This window comes from Labrus mixtus, chromosome 16 (genome assembly GCF_963584025.1).
Source record: "Labrus mixtus chromosome 16, fLabMix1.1, whole genome shotgun sequence".
NCBI lineage: Eukaryota > Metazoa > Chordata > Actinopteri > Labriformes > Labridae > Labrus > Labrus mixtus.
The window spans coordinates 20,071,517-20,090,303 of record NC_083627.1 but is presented as its reverse complement, the minus strand read 5'-3'; the positions used below and the strand labels follow the sequence as shown (position 1 = coordinate 20,090,303).

Here is an 18,787-nt window from a genome sequence, read left to right as displayed (position 1 = left end):
TATCTCCCTAAATTTAAAGGTGTAACAGATTCAACAATCTATAAATACAATGCCTTCTAACAGTTTTGACCCTGTTCTTTATTTTATGGTGTAAAATGGAAAATCGTTTTCAGGGGATCTTTAGCAGACCTCTGGGTTACTAATGCTGCAATATCAGAACCCATTGGTGAGATGACAATAAAGCCTCCTGGAGCAATGGTCAACTTAGTGGGGCTTCTGGTGTGCTTGTTAAACATAAAAAACCGTCAACTAGAAATCTGAGAATCAACAATGGAGTTGAAATTAACAAAGGACATGTAAAAGAGGATTTTTTAATACGACGATAGTATATTGTTAGATGACGATACGATGAGGCAAAATTCAGCTTTCAGTCTAAAAAAATATGTGAATAAAAAGCAAAACTAACAGACAATCAACAGCAGTGTTGAGCAAAAGATATGATGTGACGAGCAGGTTCATAACAATTAAAAAAACACAACTCCAAATAAATAAATAAAACATAACTTAATACATACACATGTTTCAGAGGACGACCTATGTAACGTCCTGCTGTCAGCATTAAGCAGCCTGATAGCAGAAGGAATAAAAGAGTTTGAATAGCTGTTTGTTTTTCTCATTTCTTCCAGAGGGAGCTCAAGTCTTTCAGCTGGACTCTTTGAGAAGACTTTTATTATGTAGTTTAGGCTGTTCTCGTCCTTTAGACAAAACCCATTAAACCAGCTAATACAAGAATATATTGAAAGTATAACATGTACATCAAATGTTCTCTGAGACACTAAAAGATTCAGCTTCAGCAACAAGTGCCATCTTTGTTGTCCACCATGTTCAATCAGCTCCATGTTTTCAACAAACTTCATCTGAGAGTTGAAAACTGTTTAAGATTCATGTATGTGTGGACCATTTGGACATTTTCTCCATGAATGATGTGGCTCAGGGTTTTCAAAAGATTTTCCAAAAATCAATTACAAATTATTTAGTTTTTTAGTTTTACATGTTTAGATTAAATAAACTGTCATCACACCATTGAACAAAGGCTGATTGGGACCACCATGACCTGATAGGAGTGACAGCAGGCCAGTGTCATCTGAGAACTTTACAAGAAAGCTGCCATCATGGGAAGATCTACAGCTACAGTATATGTGTTCAGGAGGGAAAGGACACAGCCCTGAGGACAAATTGTACTTGAGGTGATGACATTGGACATGTGGCCATAACAAAATCTGTTGAATTCGGTCGACAAGAAATTAGCAATTGGCTGATAGCTGTTTAGATTATTCCTGAAATAGTTCAGTTTGAATTAAAACCTGCATCTGCAGGATGGACACATCAACCTTCTCACAGGACTTGATACTAACAAGTCTTTAACCAAGATGAAAAGTTAAAGAAGTCTTCTGTGCAACAGCAGTTAAATGCTCAAAGAACTTTTTATTTTGCTGTTAATGTATTTCCAGAGTGGATGGTGGTAAGGGGCAAGACCGCGCTTAAGACTGGAGGTCAAGCCTGTTAGTCGGACTCTCCCGACTCCACAGACTCCACCTCCATAAGCAGAAGGCTGTTTTGAGGGACAGTTAGCTTGGTCATGTTAGGAATCCCGGTCACCACGCAGCAGCTTACAGCACTGCGGAAAATCTCCATGTCAGCTGCCTCAGACCACACGTTGGTTGATGCGTCGTAGAATTCCACGCTATCGGATGTGGTGAAGCCATTGAAGCCTCCGACAGCAAAGAGTTTGTCGTCAATGACTTCGATTCCGAAGTTGCTGCGGGGTGTCAACATGGAGGACACTGCGTGCCAGGTGTTGGTTTGAGGGTTGTAGGCCTCAATGCTGCGCAGACGGGCGTTGCCATCAAAGCCACCAACCTGCAAAGGGAACGTTTTTTGGAAAGTGTCAAAATGGAGACAGAACGATCTACTATCACAATCTAAATAGAGAAAATGATCATTCATTGCATATAGAGCAAAAGGCAATGTATTAAAGGTGATAACAGCTAAAGTCAGTGAATTTGTCAGTCACTGACTAATCTGTCCAGATGATGAATCAAACAGTCTTTAGAAACCCATTCCCATATCCAGTCATAAACTCTATTTCAACATTTACTGGAGGGGTTGGTATGATATTTACACTAACATATGGATAAATCTTAATTACGTAACTGATCCACAGCTTCATATCTAGCAACAACAAGAGGTGGACATTTGCTGTTTTAAGCAAAATACATCAATATATGTTAAATTAATTAGCATGATAATTGACAAATCATTTTATGTTTGAGGATTGTGATGGCTTTTGCTTTTGTTGGCATGCTAACCTGCTAAACTAAGAGAATGAACATTGTGTAAACATCATTGTTGTTGTTGTTAAGTTTTTAAGTTTATAAGTAGGCAGTGATAATATGAACTTACTGCATAGACAAATCCTCCATAAGAAATGACTCCAATTCCACTGCGCCGGCTGATCATGGGGCTGATCATTGTCCACTGGTTGGTCTCAGGGATGTAATATTCACATGAAGGCAGGCACTCGTTTCCATTGAAGCCACCACAAATGTAAACCTGTGTAGAACACAAGGGTTATTAAGAAATGTACCATTTTCTAAACTTTGTCAGATTACTTTTAAATGTCAATGTCAATATAAACAGCAGTATCATGTTATCTACATGTTAAATAATTTCAGGTGTGAGCAAACATTTAGTGAAGAATGTGTTAGTCAAGTGTAGAAGAGGGCAATACTGCAACTCGCACCACTTAACACAGATCAGAATCAGAAATACTTTATTAATCCGAGAGGGAAATTCGATTGTTACAGTTGCTCCAAATATACAATATAGCAGTAGAAATATAGTAAGAAAAATATTAATCAAATAGAATAGGAATGTAAGTAAGATTTCAATAATAGGTACAAGAAATATTTACAGGAATAAGAGTCAGATGGAATATATACACACATTTTCAAGATTATTGTACTGTTTGTTTCAATATTGCACTTTGTTATCATGGACATATTATTCATTATTATTATATTGCACTTTTAATAAATAATGAGTTATGGTGGAGGTTACACTTTTTCAGTCTGCACAGAATATTATAAAATCTTGACATAATTAAGTTGGACTCTACCCTCTGGACAATATTCCTACTTACTTAAATAAACATTCACAAGGTCATCAAACTAACTTTGGTCTTCTACCTCATCTAATAGTTTTCTTTACACAAAGCCCTAAAGTTCTGCTAGTGTAAGACTATGTAGTAGACTCAGTCGACTATGAGTCTCAAGTAGTTCACAAAACAAATGATCAATGTTCCAGTCTCTGTCATACTCCTCTTTTAGTCCCAGCTCTTTTTTTTGCTCTACCTTGTTGTCGAGTGAAGTGCAGCTGGCGTCGCTCCTCTGCATGTTCATGGGTGCGATAAGACTCCACTGGTTGGTCTCAGGCTTGTAGCGCTCAGCAGCGTTGAGTCGTACATGCCCATCGTAGCCTCCCAGGGCATATATGTATCCATTGAGCACGGTAACACTCACGTAGCAGCGACGGCAGTACATTGGTGCCGCTTCATGCCAGGTGTATGTGCTCAGGTCCAACCGGCGCACGCTGTTGAAATGCTCCACACGATCAAAGCCACCAACACAGTACACGCACCCGTCGAGGAATGCAGTGCCGTGGTAGGCCCGGGGACGCTCCAGATCGTTTGTCACGTTGATCCAATGGTCGGCTTGAACATCGTATGCCTCGATGCCATGAGTCGGATCGCCACCGCTCCAGCCTCCGAGCGCCAGCAGGACGGCAGGAGGCAGGCGAGGGCGGACAAACAGGTTGAAGAGACCAGACAGCGATGGCCTGTTTGTGATGGTGTCGTACAAGGCTTCAAGGGCCTCCATGCATGAAAGGTCATTTCTCACCAGCTCATTGGACATGACATGGATCCTGATGTACTCTAGACTCGTCGTAGCCAGCCGGACCTAGAGAGTGAAAAACAGGACCTCCGTGAATCAAACCTATTTGACTTTAGTTCAGTGAATCTCATAATGGTTTGATCAAACTAACTTGTTATCTTTATATCATAAGAAGAGTGATTCTCTGTACATTTGTTAAAGTCAACAAATAAACATGTCAGTTCCTCTCTCAATGATTCATGACCCAACCAAATGTACGAATTAGCAGGAGGCTAATAGGCTACTTAGCTAGGTTGCCAGTTACAACATCAATTAGTTAAAACACAATTTGTGTTTTTTAGATTGCATCTACAGTATGATTCCCTTATTGCATCTTTGAACCTTCCACCAGGGATGCATGGAGAGAGGCAAGGAAAAGATCTCTCTAAGAATTAAGAGCTTTGTGATGGCCTGTAAAATTAGCACATCTAGAACAACTTCAGGTGCAAGGGAGGATTAAGGAGCAAGGAAACATCAATTAAGAAACGTGAGCTGTAAGCAGTGTCTCAAGAGTGCTTAAATATGCCCCGTATATGATTGAGAAGGGAAAGGTTGAGACTGCACTTGATTCAGGAAATCTAATGTGTGAACAGGATGGGGAGCAGACACACCCTAAACCTATTGGACTGATCTGGTTGACTTGAATTTGTCTTACTGTAAGGATTTCTGTTGCAATCATGAGAACACAGCTAGCTACATGCTAAAGAAGTAAATCTCACATCAATCCAGTGTGGAAAAAGTGATCTTACCTTAGACAAGAGAAGGCTGATGTGTCCATCTCGTTCCTCAGGTCTGTGGCCAATCCAGTGAGTAACAGCCTCAAACACAGATCTTTCATTTCTCACATTGAGGTCGTCTCTCTCGAGGAATTCAACTAGCTCCTCTACGGAGAGCTGGAAGAACTCCTCACAGGAAACAATGTCCTGAAAGTGATCAATGATGAAGTGGTACGCTTTGTGCTGCAGTTCCAAGGAGAAGACTATTTTGGTGAACTGCCAGATACCGATGCAGTTTTCTGGGCAGAGCTGCTCTCCGAGGAAGTCACAGCAGGTTTTGACGATGTCCATTACATTGAGCTGATCAGCAGCTAGCAGCAGCTGCTGCACGTTTTCCTCGGTTATAGGAACAGAGCCGGTGTAGGCGAACTCAATGATGAGCTGCATCATGTCAGGAGACAGGCCCGGTATGTTGTAGACTTTTTTGTCAGGGGTTGACCAGCGTTTGAACAGAGCTCTGTGGATCATTTAGAGACAAGGCGGTAAATTGAAAACAAACCGTATACAACTATTTCTTATTATTTTCACACTATTAAGAATATTTTGGAACTTTCAAAACGTACAATGTGACTGAATGAGTTAAAGGGCCTTTCCTAGTGTACCAAGCTTTAACCCACAGCACCTATGAACCAAGTGTACTGTGAGGATTACATTTTATGGAACTTTATGTACATGAGTTTAAGGAATAGCACATATTTCTTTCTGAAGATATATGAATATATGTTTCATCTTAACTGCAACTTAAAGCCCTGATTAACAGTCTGGAATACTCAATTCTAAAGCCTATTTTTTATTTTTTTACAGGTTGAACCTGATACTGACCTTATTTAGCATTTCATACAAGAGATAAACATGCTTTACCATTTTGTATGAAAAGGAAATAATACGGTACATAAACCACGCCATGCATCATTCAAGTCATAACCCAGAGTAAGAATATGATACCAACATTTTTAAACACTCATTTCATTTTAAAACTTGATTTCTATTTTAGTTTTCGTTCATCATCTTCCTTTCACTTTTCACCACTTTTCGCAATTAATCGTAGACACAAGGCAGTGAACTGACTCTTTGTTTTCTTGGTAAATTAAATCATTTAAAGTAAGGTGTAGTGTAAATGAGAGATTGGTGTTAATCAAACTTTGTGATTTAAAAAAAAAATAAAACTGGTCATAAGTCAATGTTCTCAGAATCTCAGAATTTCAAATCATGGAAGTAATTGGAATTTTTTTAACACAACCTTCAACCTTCATCTGAACTGATATCCTATACTGTGTGTTGAAAGATAGGGACCCTCCATCAGGTTTGTTTCTTTGCTGATGGTCACACTGGCCATCCGTACCGTGCTGTACCCAAGCACGATTGCCCCCCTACTTTTCTGACTTTACAGCTTATTTTAAGCCATTTTAATCAGACACAGCCATAAATAAATAAAAAAATAAAATAGACGCCCGGCCGAGTCCACAGGCGAGTCCGCAGCCGCACATCGGAGAACAACACAGAGCATGACAGCTACTTTACTGACTTTACAGCTTATTTTAAGCCATTTTAATCAGACACAGTATAAATAAATTAATTGTTCTCTGATGTGCGGGCGTCCGCGCGGACTTGCGGACGCCCGCACATCGGAGAACAACACAGAGAACATGACAGCTATTTTGTTTCTTATATTGTGTCATGTTAGTCAGATACAGACATGAAACTCTGGATTTCTCCATAATGAAGGCTGTCAGCGTTGTGTACCCGCGTGCTTGTGCTCGTGCATGAAGTGTACCGTGCTGAAGCACACCTCTCCCAAAGTGTGCCAAAGCCAAGGAAGTGTACCGTGCCTGAGCACGATACGGAGCGGTCTATTGATTCTATTCATGACGTTATATAAGTTTATCTGCTTTTCTTTAAGGATACTAAATGTATCAGCTGATTCAAACAACAAACTCACCGAAAGTAAGAGCTGCAGTTACAGAGGATAACTTTGTGGATTTGAAACTCGGCATCATCAACTTTGATGACTGCATCACAAAATTCGGAGTTCATTAAAGTAGGATGATTTACTTCTGTCACTCATCTTGATGTTTTTTTTTAAGATACCTTTCTCTCAGTCTCTCAGTAACCTTGTGTTCTGGTTGCTGGTTTAATCTCAAATGTCTCTAGTTTGTTTTAGATGAAAGGATGAGAACACTCAGGCCTTGTGACAGAAGTGACAGATTCTAGAATCCAACATTGTGACATCACAATGACAACGGAATCATTTTAATTATAACAGATTTGTTTATGTTGTTGAGAAGTGTTAATTAATTCAAGCAGTATGTTTATGATTGATTATTTACTCCATTACATTTAAATATTATTTCCTGCCCAATGCCATAGGCTCTCATGTTAAAGGACATTTTTTCAAAATAAAAGTAGCAGACAGCATTTTGTAGTAACTACAAAACCTTAATGATTGGATCAACACATTTTTTGACCTTCAAAATTAAAATTGCATTTAACCATTTACGTGGGATCTTCAACTAATTCAGAATGAGAGAAATCCGAGATTATACGTAAATGCATTGGAAGTGAATGTACTAAAGACACACTTCCACACAAAGCAAAACACACAGACATTTCTAAAAAAAAATGTTTTAAAAAGGCTCTCACTCCCTGGTATTAAACTGCTGCCTTCCTCAGGGGCAAGGTAGCAGGTAGCCTGAGCATTAATTAGCTTGTTAGCCTTTTGGTTGACTGAGTAAAGATCCCATCCAAGAGAAACACAAAGTTCAAGACATTTTTCTTTAATGAAGGATAAAGTGAAAAGTAGAGGAGAGCACGGTTTCGATTAAAGGCTGCTCAGTACAGACACTTCTGATTAAACAGTATCTGAGGAGATGTTCATTAAAAATATGCAAAGAGATGTGTGGAGGAAAATGAGTGTAATCAAACAGATTTCATCAGGCTACTTGATCTTATTTACTCAAGGTCAGTCTGCTGGTTCTCAAATCACTGCGCTTGTTTATCTGCCTTGTAGGCAAAAGAACTGAGTGAGACGTCAATACCAGACACACAGTGTGAGCTGGATATTCAAAGGTTTTCATAGCCATGAAAGCAAAACAAAAAAAGAAAGATACTACGAATAAATTAAGGGGGCTGATTCAGTTATTCGTCAATGACCTTCACAACCCCACCAACCCATTGGGGTTTGAAACTACAGATTTGACAAAAGAAAGTAATAATTGTCATTTCTTGTAAAGCAATTAAGCCAATTTGTTAAGTGATAAAAAAAAATGTCTGTAGTAGGGATGGATGATATGGAAAAAATATATCACATTTTTCTTTAGCAGTATCATGATCACATTTCACCCAGATTCTCTTTTCATGTTGACTTATAAGACTAACCCGCAAATTACACTCCAGTAGGCCTACACACAAACATGTTACCCCATTTGAACAATAAAGCCCTAAAAACAACAACAGGCCATGCATCCCGGGTTAAATTTTAATTCATAATTGCCTTTACGTTTAAATTAAACTTTTGTTTTGTTTTAAAGAGTCAGTGATCAACAAAGGCGAAAGGCCAGAAAAAAATAAAGGCCAGAAATAAATAAATAAACAGAAACTAAATCACTACCTTAGTAACTTGTGAGTGTTTATAAAAAAAGAATTGTGATAGCTGTGAAATAGTTTGATTCTTGATGTCTTTTTAATTTGTTGGACTGTTAAATGCAAACCAGAGTAAAGGATTCTGGTTTGCATTAAATATGACTTATATAGGTTTTGGTTTACTGGTTACTGTTATGGATGTTTAAAGGCTTTATATGTGATTTTTCACTCTTAACTGTAATAGAAATCAAGTATATCCTCTGAAAATAACTCTGTGAGTCATGACTGTCTACAATGGGTGTAACACCCGAGTCCCACTGTCTGTGATGTTTTCAGAGTTTTCAGAGTCCTATCTTCAGTTTGTTTACATCACCGGGACGGCGGCTGACTCCTCCCCTCACGTATAAAAGTTGTTTAATTGAGGGACTAGAGAAAAGAAGAATAACATACTGTACTCACTGCTTAACTGTGTTTCTAGATCACACTCATTTCAGGTAAATTTACATGCAGTGTGAAGATACGAGCATAATAAAGATCGCTAGCATTAGCATGCTAACACAACAATGCACCGCGAGTTGTTTTTGTTTCATGCTGGTGCTCAAGGGCGACATCTTCTGGATCAAAAAATCACATATAAAGCCTTTAAGAGGCATGATTTGTGCTGTTTGAGGAATTCTTGCAGGTTTACAGGGTCCTCTGGATAACTTTTTGTTTAAGAAAAAAGCTGACCCCCCTCCCCCAAAAAAAGGCTTGACTGTGTTCTATGTGAATAGATATTTTTTGTTTAATAAGAAGTATGGATGTTAATAATAAAGACAGTGTGTGCTATTTTTGTCATAACAGCTACAGAGAGTTGTGTCCTTTCAGGTGGAGCAGAGCAGCGAGCAGCACCCGAGCAGAGCAACACCCGAGCAGAGCAGCGAGCAGCGAGCAGCGTGGGCGTATTGCATAATTTTCTGTTCTGTCCTCCTCTGCACTGTGTTACTGTGTACCTACTCTTAGCTTAGCTTAGCAGTTAGCTTTATTTACAATGGCTTCTTTTTCTGTCTCTCCCTCTCCTGCTCTCTCCTGCTCTACGTGTCAGATGTTAAGTTACTCCTCGTCCTCCATTAGTGATAATGATACTTGTAAGAAATGTAGTTTATTTTTAGCTTTGGAGGCGAGGGTGTCTGAGTTAGAGAGACAGCTCCACACCATTGAGTCAGAGTCATCATATGCAGCTGTAGTTAGCCAGCCACCTGTAGCCGGTGCGGCTCTCCCCTGGTAGCTCCCGAGCAGCCGGGAGGCAGTGGCTGGGTTACTGTCCGATGGAAGCATAGTCGAAAATCGAAGCACACGGTTCCCCACCAACCACTTCACGTTTCAAACAAATTTTCCCCACTCAGCGACACACCCGCTGAGAATAAAACTCTGATTATTGGAGACTCCATAGTCCGAAACGTGAAGCTAGCGAAGTCAGCGTGCATAGTTAGGTGTATACCCGGGGCCAGAGCGGGCGACATTGCATCTCATTTAAAGTTGCTGACAAAGACTAAAGGTAGATTTGATACAATCGTAATTCATGTCGGCACTAATGACTCCCGACTACGCCAGTCGGAAGTCACTAAGGTTAATGTGGAGTCGGTGTGTACTTTTGCTAAGACGATGTCGGACTCCGTATTGTTCTCTGGTCCCCTCCCAAATCATGTATAGCCGCATGTCATCACTCAACCGCTGGCTGTCGAGGTGGTGTCCAGCACACGATGTGGGCTTCATAGATAACTGGCAGTCTTTTTGGGGAAAACCTGGTCTGCTAGCTAGAGACGGCATCCACCCCACTTTGGACGGTGTAGCTCTATTATCTAGAAACATAGCAGAGGTTATTAGTCCAAAACCCTGACAACAACACAGAGTTCAGACCAGGAGGCAGAGCTGCAGTCTTACACACTTCTCTGCGCCTCCCTTAGATCTGTCTCCCAGTCACTATAGCTGTAATTCTGAATCGAACTGTAGTTATACTATAGGTACTGTGTCTGTCCCCCGGCCCAGACCCGTTTTTATAATTCATCCAAACGGCGTAAATCGTCAAAATCTCATTAGAATCAAAACTACGAATACGATTTTGCTACAAAATCAGAAAATTCACTGCGGACTTTTGAACATTAGGTCCTTAGCATCCAAGTCTCTTTTAGTGAATGATCTGATATCAGATCAGCACATTGATTTACTTTTTTTGACTGAAACCTGGCTGTGTCGAGATGAATATGTTAGTTTGAATGAATCCACTCCTCCCAGTCATTTTTGTACTCATATACCTCGAGACACCGGACGAGGTGGTGGAGTAGCAGCTATTTTTAATTCCAGTCTTTTAGTTAACCCTCGACCAAAGCTGAATTTTTCTTCTTTTGAAAGCCTTGTTCTTAGTCTTCCACATCCAGTCTCAAGAACCTTTCAGCCAGTTCTAGTTGTTGTAGTTTACCGCCCTCCTGGCCCATATTCTGAGTTTCTATCTGAATTTGCAGAATTTTTATCAGATTTAGTCCTTAGCAGTGATAGAATAATTGTTGTAGGTGACTTCAATATCCATGTGGATGTTGATAATGATAGCCTTAGCACAGCTTTCATGTCATTATTAGACTCTATTGGTTTCACTCAGGGTGTAAACAAACCTACTCATCGTTTTAACCACACCCTGGATCTTGTTTTAGCTTATGGCATTGAAATCCATAGCCTTACAGTTTTCCTAGAAAATCCTCTTCTATCAGACCATTTCCTTATTACATTCGACTTTGTCCTGCCAGAATTATCTCCGCTTGGAAGAGGTGTGCTCTCTAGAAGTTTGTCTGATAGTGCTGTGGCTAGATTTAAGGAAGCTATCTCAGCTGCTTTTGATTCAGTACTGTGGTTCAACCCAGTTGGAAACTCTTATGATAGCTTTAGTCCCTCTCAGCTGGATCAGTTTGTTGATAGTGCAGTGGATTCGCTGAGAGTTACTCTTGATTCGATTGCTCCCCTGGAACGGAGGGTTGTCAAGCAGCGGAGAGTGGCTCCATGGTTCAACTCGGAAACCCGTACTCTGAAACAATCGTCGCGGAATTTTGAAAGAATATGGCGCTCGACCAAAACGGCAGAATCTCGTTTATTCTGGCAGGATAGCCATAGAAGATATATGAAGGCTCTACGTCACGCTCGAGCTGCCTACTACTCCTCTCTAATCAAGGAAAACGAAGGCAATCCTAGATACCTTTTCAGCACTGTAGCCAGGCTGACAGAGAGTCATAGCTCCATTGGGCCTTGTATTCCTTTAGCCCTCAGCAGTAATGATTTCCTAAGCTTTTTCAACAACAAAATTCTAGACATCAGAGACAAAATTGGTAACCTCCTGCCCTTACCTGGTGCAGATACGTCTGATACGGCAGAGACAGTTCCAGGACCAGATATTAGTCTCGACTGTTTTTCTCCAATCGACCTTTCAGAGCTACATTCAATTATTTCTGCGTCAAAACCGTCAACCTGTCTTTTGGACCCAATGTCAACCAAGCTGTTTAAGGAAGTCTTTCCCTTAGTTAGCAACTCTATATTAGATATGGTCAATTCGTCTATACTGACAGGCTACGTACCACAGGCATTTAAAGTAGCGGTAATCAAACCTCTACTTAAAAAGCCTACTCTAGATTCAGAAACTCTAGCTAACTACAGGCCTATATCCAACCTTCCTTTTATCTCGAAGATCCTGGAGAAGGTGGTAGCTAATCAGCTGTGTGACTTTCTCCATGACAACAGTTTATTTGAGGAGTTTCAGTCAGGATTTAGAGTCCACCATAGCACTGAGACTGCATTAGTTAAAGTTACAAACGACCTACTGCTAGCTTCAGACAGGGGACTTCTCTCTGTGCTTGTCTTGTTGGATCTTAGTGCTGCTTTTGACACCATTGACCATCAGATCCTGTTGTACAGACTGGAACATTTGCTTGGAATTGCAGGGACTGCTTTGAGTTGGTTTGAATCCTACTTGTTGGACCGATCTCAGTTTGTACATGTTAATGATGAGTCCTCTATGCACACTAAAGTTTGCCATGGAGTCCCACAAGGTTCAGTACTTGGACCAATTCTTTTTACATTATATATGCTTCCTCTGGGAAATATTATGAGGAAACACTCCATACAGTTTCATTGTTAAGCAGATGATACTTAGCTTTATGTATCAATGAAGCCCGAAGGCACCAGTCAGTTATGTCAGCTAGAAACGTGCCTTAAGGACGTTAGGACCTGGATGACCAGAAATTTTTTGCTACTTAACTCAGACAAGACTGAAGTTATTGTGCTAGGCCCAAAGAACCTCAGAGAGACTTTTTCTAGTGATTTGACTGTCCTTAGTGACATCAGCCTGGCATCTAGCACCGCTGTTAGGAATCTAGGAGTTCTATTTGATCAAGATATGTCCTTTAGCTCTCACATCAGGCAAATTTCAAGAACTGCCTATTTTCACCTTCGTAATATATCCAAGATCAGGAATATCCTGTCGCAAAATGATGCAGAAAAACTAGTTCATGCATTTGTTACCTCCAGATTGGATTATTGTAACTCTCTTTTGTCTGGGTGCTCTGGCAAATCTCTAAAGACTCTTATACTAGTCCAGAACGCTGCAGCTCGTGTACTGACCAGAACTAGGAAGAGGGACCACATTACTCCTGTCTTGGCTTCTCTGCACTGGCTCCCTATACAGTCTAGAATAGAATTCAAGATCCTTCTTCTCACTTACAAAGCTCTAAATGGCCAGGCACCATCTTATCTTAAGGAGCTACTAGTGCCGTACTGTCCTTTGAGAACATTACGGTCCCAGAATGCAGGCCTGCTAGTGGTACCTACAGTCTCTAAGTGTACTATGGGGGGTAAAGCCTTCAGTTATCGGGCTCCTCTCCTCTGGAACCGCCTTCCAGCCGGGGTCCGGGAGGCAGACACAGTCTGTATTTTTAAGAATAGACTTAAAACTTTCCTTTTTGATAAATCTTATAGTTAGGGCTGGTGCTGGTGTAGACCAGCTCTTAGTTATGCTGCTATAGGCTTAGACTACCGGAGGAACTGGCACCCTGAGCTCCTCTCTCTCTCTCTCTCTCACTCTCTCTCTCTCTGTGCATATACAGTACATCATATTACTGCATGTATCTATCTATAAATCTCAGTCACTAACCACCTACTTTCCTGGGAGCTCTTGAACTCTCCTAGGCTCCTCAAGATCGTCGGTTGACGGCCTGCCAGAACACACACACACACACACACACACACACACAGGTGAAGTGTGTCTTCTTTGTACTATACACATACACGCTCTAAAGCCTCCCTGCACAAATTACACATTCAGTTTAAGGGCTTGTTTTTCATTAACCTTATGTGTCTGGGTTAAGCCGGCTGAGCAAATGTTTTTCATGACTTTCTGTTCACACACATTCACACCTGTGAGCCTGCACTAGGAGAAAAACATCAGACATATTTATTATTATTTATTATAAGCAGATGAAATGCAGCTTTATTAAAGATTCTGAAGGCATACACACATGCACCACAAACCAATTATTTAGGCAATCAGGGAGTTAGCTCATGATTTTATCAGCTTACTCCTGAGTTTAATTAGCACCATATTAGGATTCATGTTGAGAAAAGTTTCCACAGACTGTCCTAAGGTGTTGAAACATTATATAAAAAACATAATTTCAATATACTTATCACAATTCTTCATAAAAGTAAAAACAACCCTCTCTCTCTCTCTCTCTCTTTTAAAACTCTTAAGGCTTCTTTTAGTAACTTGTGTTTTCTGTGATTTCTGTACTTGCACAACACATAGAAGTTTAAAACAGTGAGTGATGTTGGGGGATTTAGAACAACAGTTTTAATAGTAAATGGTAAATGGACATGAGCTTGTATAGAACTTTTAGTCTTCTGACTACTCAAAGCTCTTTCACACCACATGTCACATCTACACATTCACACACTGATGGTAGAGGTTGATATGTGAAGTGTCCATCAGAAGTAACTAATCCCATACATACACTGCTGACGAAGCAGCAGGAGCAACTTTGAGTTAATTGTCTTGCACAAGCACACATCCGACATGTGGCTGCAGAAGTAAGGAAGACAGTGGGACAGACAGAAGTCTTAGAAAAACCCTAAATGTTGCATAATATGAGCATGAAGCTCTTAAGACTAACAAATGGAGTCGATTTGCCCTGTACAACATCAGGAAGATCAGACCTTACCTGTCAGAACATGCTACACAGCTCCTGGTACAGGATCTTGTGATATCACACATCGACTATTGCAACTCTCTACTAGCAGGTCTTCCTACATGCACTATCAAACCCCTGCAGATGAAACAAAATGCAGCAGCACGACTGGTCTTCAACCTTCCTCAAAGAGCACATGTCACTCTGCTGTTCATCTCCTCACACTGGCTCCCAGTTACTGCTCGCATCAAATTTAAAACTCTGCTGCTCGCTTACAAAACAGACACAAAAACAACTCCTCCTTACTTTAACTCTCTCATCCAGGTCTACACTCCCTCCCCCCACTACGCTCTGCCAATGAAAGGCATCTGATCCAACCTTCACAACAGGGTCCTAAGATGCTAAATAGACTCTTCTCCTCTGTCGCCCCCTGGTGGTGGAATGAACTTCCAAACTCCATTCGATCTGCAGAGTCCCTCTGCACCTTTAAGAAAAAGCAAAAGACCCAGCACTTTATAAGTACCTACGACCTAATGACGATGGTTTAGATATTGTTGTTGATGATGATCATCAACTGTGTGTGAGATTGAAAGGTTTCCATGGTGATATGAATTCAAAGGGACTGCTGTAATTTAATTCTGGGGAATTTAGTTGGATTTAACCTCTGAAACTCCCGATCTGTGTCCAAAGAAAATCAGCACATCACAACATATCTAACAGTTATGTGAGAATGTAGCTTGCTTTTCATCGTTTTAAATCAACACTAACAGTCCGCTTACACAAATCATATTTGTGTAAGCGGACTTCAGGGTTGTAAACAGCATCCAGCAGTCTGTGTTGTCGCTCGTTTTAGTCTTTTGATCAACGAAGTTGCTCCTCATATTCTGCTATTGTTCTTTCAAACAGATCAAATATCTCTTCAGCAGCAGCAGTCAGTCTCTGGTTGACGAAAGATCTCAGTGTTTTAGCTTTAGACATTTTCACACACGAGCAGAACAGCTTTTTCTAAACACACACACCGAAGAAAAATAGTAGCCTATCTGGCATTAGCTTTGTCGCTTTAATCACATTTGTGTCCCAGCTAGCATGCTAAGCTAACTCCATACGCGTCTTCTTCTTCTTCTTGTGGATATATTACTGCTCTCCGAAGGACAAACTACCAGACACACTCACGTTTATAGACATAAGCTTCGTTGAAAGTCAGCAGGATTTCATTTAAACGCTAAAACAGATGACACTACTATGAAGAGCCCTGGATCGAGTCTTGCTCTTCTTCTGTTTGTTGTTGTTTTCTGCCGGTTGGCTAACAACATATTGGTGCACTACCTCCACCTATCTGTAGGGGGTGTAGATCAGAAACCTGAAACTCCAAGCTAATGAAGTTAGCTTAGCTTGCAAGCTGGAACAAGCGACAAAGCTCAAATCAGATACTGGTTTTAAATGATGTGTGTGAATAAAAAGCTTCTGTCCGTGTGTGAAAATGTCTAAAGTCCAAATACTGAGATCTTTCGTCAACCAGAGACTGACTGCTGCTGCTGAAGAGATATTTGATCTGTTTGAAAGAACGATAGCAGAATATGAGGAGGAAATCTGTCGATCAAAAGAGGAAAATGAGAGACAACACAGACTGCTGGATGCCGTTTTAAAACCTGAAGTCCGCTTACACAGATTAGGTTTGTACAATTTAATGATGTCGACATTTTAAACTGATGGGAAACCAGCTGTCTTCTCACTTATCTGCTTTATGTCAGAATGTCCTCATCCTGCCCATTCTTCTGATCCCTTTAAAAACATATTTCTTGTAGTCTGTCTGTCAGTCTGCCTCTGTGTGTGTCTGTGATTGGCAGAGAATCATACCTACAGTTCAGCTGAAAGGCTTGGAGAGGGTAAAAGACTCCAGCAGCACTTGTAGTACAAAGATCAATTTGATGAAGTCCAAGGCAAATTTCCCACTGGGACAATACAGTTCATCTTATCTATCTTATCTTGTCTTATCTTATTAACTTAATATGACGCGTTTCAGCTTGTGAACTTTGATGACCCTGCTGGAGGCTACAAGCTGAATCATGTTGGTCTTAAAAAGTTCATGAAGTTGATCTTCATCATACGAGTGTTGCTTAATTCAAATGGTTGTTTAATTCAGATTTTTTATTGATCTTATTGACTGATATTTCTTTCTCTTCTCAGCCCTGATTGGTGAAACCTTAAGTATTTTTATTATTTTTATCTTCTTTATTAATATATTTTATAGGCTTTTTTATCATGTTGGTCTGTTATTTCTTATCTGACAATCGTGTCCATTTTTGTTTGTAAAATTGTCTGTGAGTTCTTTTGTTTGCTGTCCTGTAATTGTAAATGTATTTTATGTTTTTTGTTCGTACCTGCCTTTAGGGACTACAGATGAAATGTAGCTTTTGTGCTAAATCCGGCATATTGACTTTGATGTGATTTGCTGATTCATGTGCAATGTCCTAATTCAATAAATACAATTTAAATTGTTGACCTTCTCTTCATTGTGTTGTTTCTTGTTACATCTGTTTCATATTGTGTGTCATGATGGACGTCGCTTTGCTGGCTGCAAAACAAATCTGCCCACAGATACAGTCACCTGAACCTGAACCTGAAGTCCTAGTTTGGTTGTCGTGAAAACAGAATTTTTTACTTGGATAAGTTATCAGTTAAAATCAAACAAACTTGGGCACAGCTGGCGTAGTGGTTAGTGCGCTCGCCCCATGTACAGAGGCTGTTGGCCCAGGTTCGAAGCCAACATGTGGCTCCTTTCCATCATATTGTTTCCCTGATTTCCAACTTTATCCACTTTCCTATCTCTACAATAAAGGCACATAAAGCCCACCTGCCAAAAAAAAGTCAAACAATATTGGTACCTGTTTCGAGTCTTACTTTATGCTCCCCCAAAACACAACATCCTCTTTTAAGTTCACATATTCTCCTCCTCTTCCCCTGTGTGTGAAGTTTATTGTTCTAAATACACTCTGATCCTGTATTTGAACGTGCCTATAAACCCCTTTATTTCAGCCCTGCTCAGAACAGGCTGTTTCTGTGTCTATACCTTTAAATATGTAAATGAGCTGTGTCTGACCATCATGGTGAGGAAAGAGGGGGGAGAAGTGGGCTGAAAATGTTTGATATTTAAAAGATGGTGTGTTTATTCTCTTCACAGTGTGTGTGTGTGTGTGTGTGTGTGTGTGTGTGTGTGTGTGTGTGTGTGTTTGTGTGTGTGTGTGTGTCCTCAGTGAAGTGTGTCAGTCTCTGCAGAAACTTCCAGCTGCAGCAGTCAGTTCAGTTTCTCTTCAGTGTGACCGAGGGAGGTTTTTGTACGACGCTTTTTCACTGTGTGAACACATACTGACTGTTGATATAGTGTAAACTCTGACAGTAGTAAACTGCTGCATCTTCAGTCTGGACTCCACTGATGGTCAGAGTGAAGGCAGAGTTTGATCCACTGCCTGAAAAACGATCTGGAATCCCTGATGCTCGAGTGCTAGCATAGTAAATGAGGAGTTTAGGAGTTCCTCCATCTTTCTGTTGGTACCAGTGCAAATAGCTACTACCATGAACATTCTGACTGGTCCTACATGAGATGGAGACGGAGGCTCCCAGAGCAGAGCTCACTGCTGCAGGCTGAGTCACTGTGACCTGTCCTCTGGACTCTGAGGATACAGAGACAAAAACAGAAAGCAGCATCAGGGTTTAGTGGGCTTCATTTCAGAGGGACGGATGTTCATAGAGGAGAGGAGTTTGATTCTCTGGACTTTACCTGTGAAGCAGCAGCAGAGGAGGAGAGTCCAGATGAGGACGCAGATCAAAGTCATGTTTTTGATGATGAGGACGAGGATTTCTGTTGTGATGAAGGACAGCTGTCAGTCATCCAGTGTTCAACTGTCAGGACTATAAACTCTCTCAGAGCACTGGAGCATGGTGCTGCTGATGCAAAGTGGCTCTCTATGGAAATGTTCTGATTGACTCCAACAGGGATCACTGTCATTACTCTGTTAATCAATCAATCAATTAATTATACAATTAATTAGAAAACTTTCAAAACAAATTTAATATGATTTCATGTTCATGCTTCTAGAAACATTTATTCTGATATAAATCATGAGTCGTAATTAATAATATTCTTGAGAAAATGATTTAAAAATAATTTAAATATCTAAAAAAAAGACTTTCTTTAATTTGTTATAATATTTTTTAATTCAGTTTTCTTTTGGTCTCAGAGGTCTTGCAGGCAGAGACTCATTCAGGTGTCTGTGTTTGTGTCAGAGTCAGAGAGCCGTGT

The 18,787-nt window shown here is 40.4% G+C and overlaps 1 protein-coding gene and 1 gene segment (V, D, J or C); both read right to left on the bottom strand.

The window, feature by feature from the left end:
• LOC132990871 (Ig kappa-b4 chain C region-like) overlaps nucleotides 1–18,787 on the bottom strand; it is a 637,710-nt gene that overhangs the window by 23,094 nt on the left and 595,829 nt on the right.
• On the bottom strand, nucleotides 1,504–5,113 carry LOC132991531 (kelch-like protein 10). The gene is made up of 4 exons (XM_061060304.1): nucleotides 4,682–5,113; nucleotides 3,354–3,959; nucleotides 2,404–2,553; nucleotides 1,504–1,860 (listed from the first exon to the last, which is right to left on the bottom strand). Exons 1-4 carry the CDS (start codon nucleotides 5,096–5,098, stop codon nucleotides 1,504–1,506), a joined length of 1,530 nt encoding a protein of 509 aa, XP_060916287.1. The 5' UTR covers nucleotides 5,099–5,113.

What these genes read in the sequence shown, in the direction of transcription:
- LOC132991531 (XM_061060304.1), bottom strand. Translation starts at nt 5,098, where the DNA reads ATGATGCAGCTCATCATTGAGTTCGCCTACACCGGCTCTGTTCCTATA. An exon ending in TCAGCCTTCTCTTGTCTAAG is followed by an intron (nt 3,960 to 4,681) that starts GTAAGATCACTT and finishes TTCACTCTCTAG; the next exon opens with GTCCGGCTGGCTACGACGAG. An exon ending in ATGGAGGATTTGTCTATGCA is followed by an intron (nt 1,861 to 2,403) that starts GTAAGTTCATAT and finishes TTCCCTTTGCAG; the next exon opens with GTTGGTGGCTTTGATGGCAA.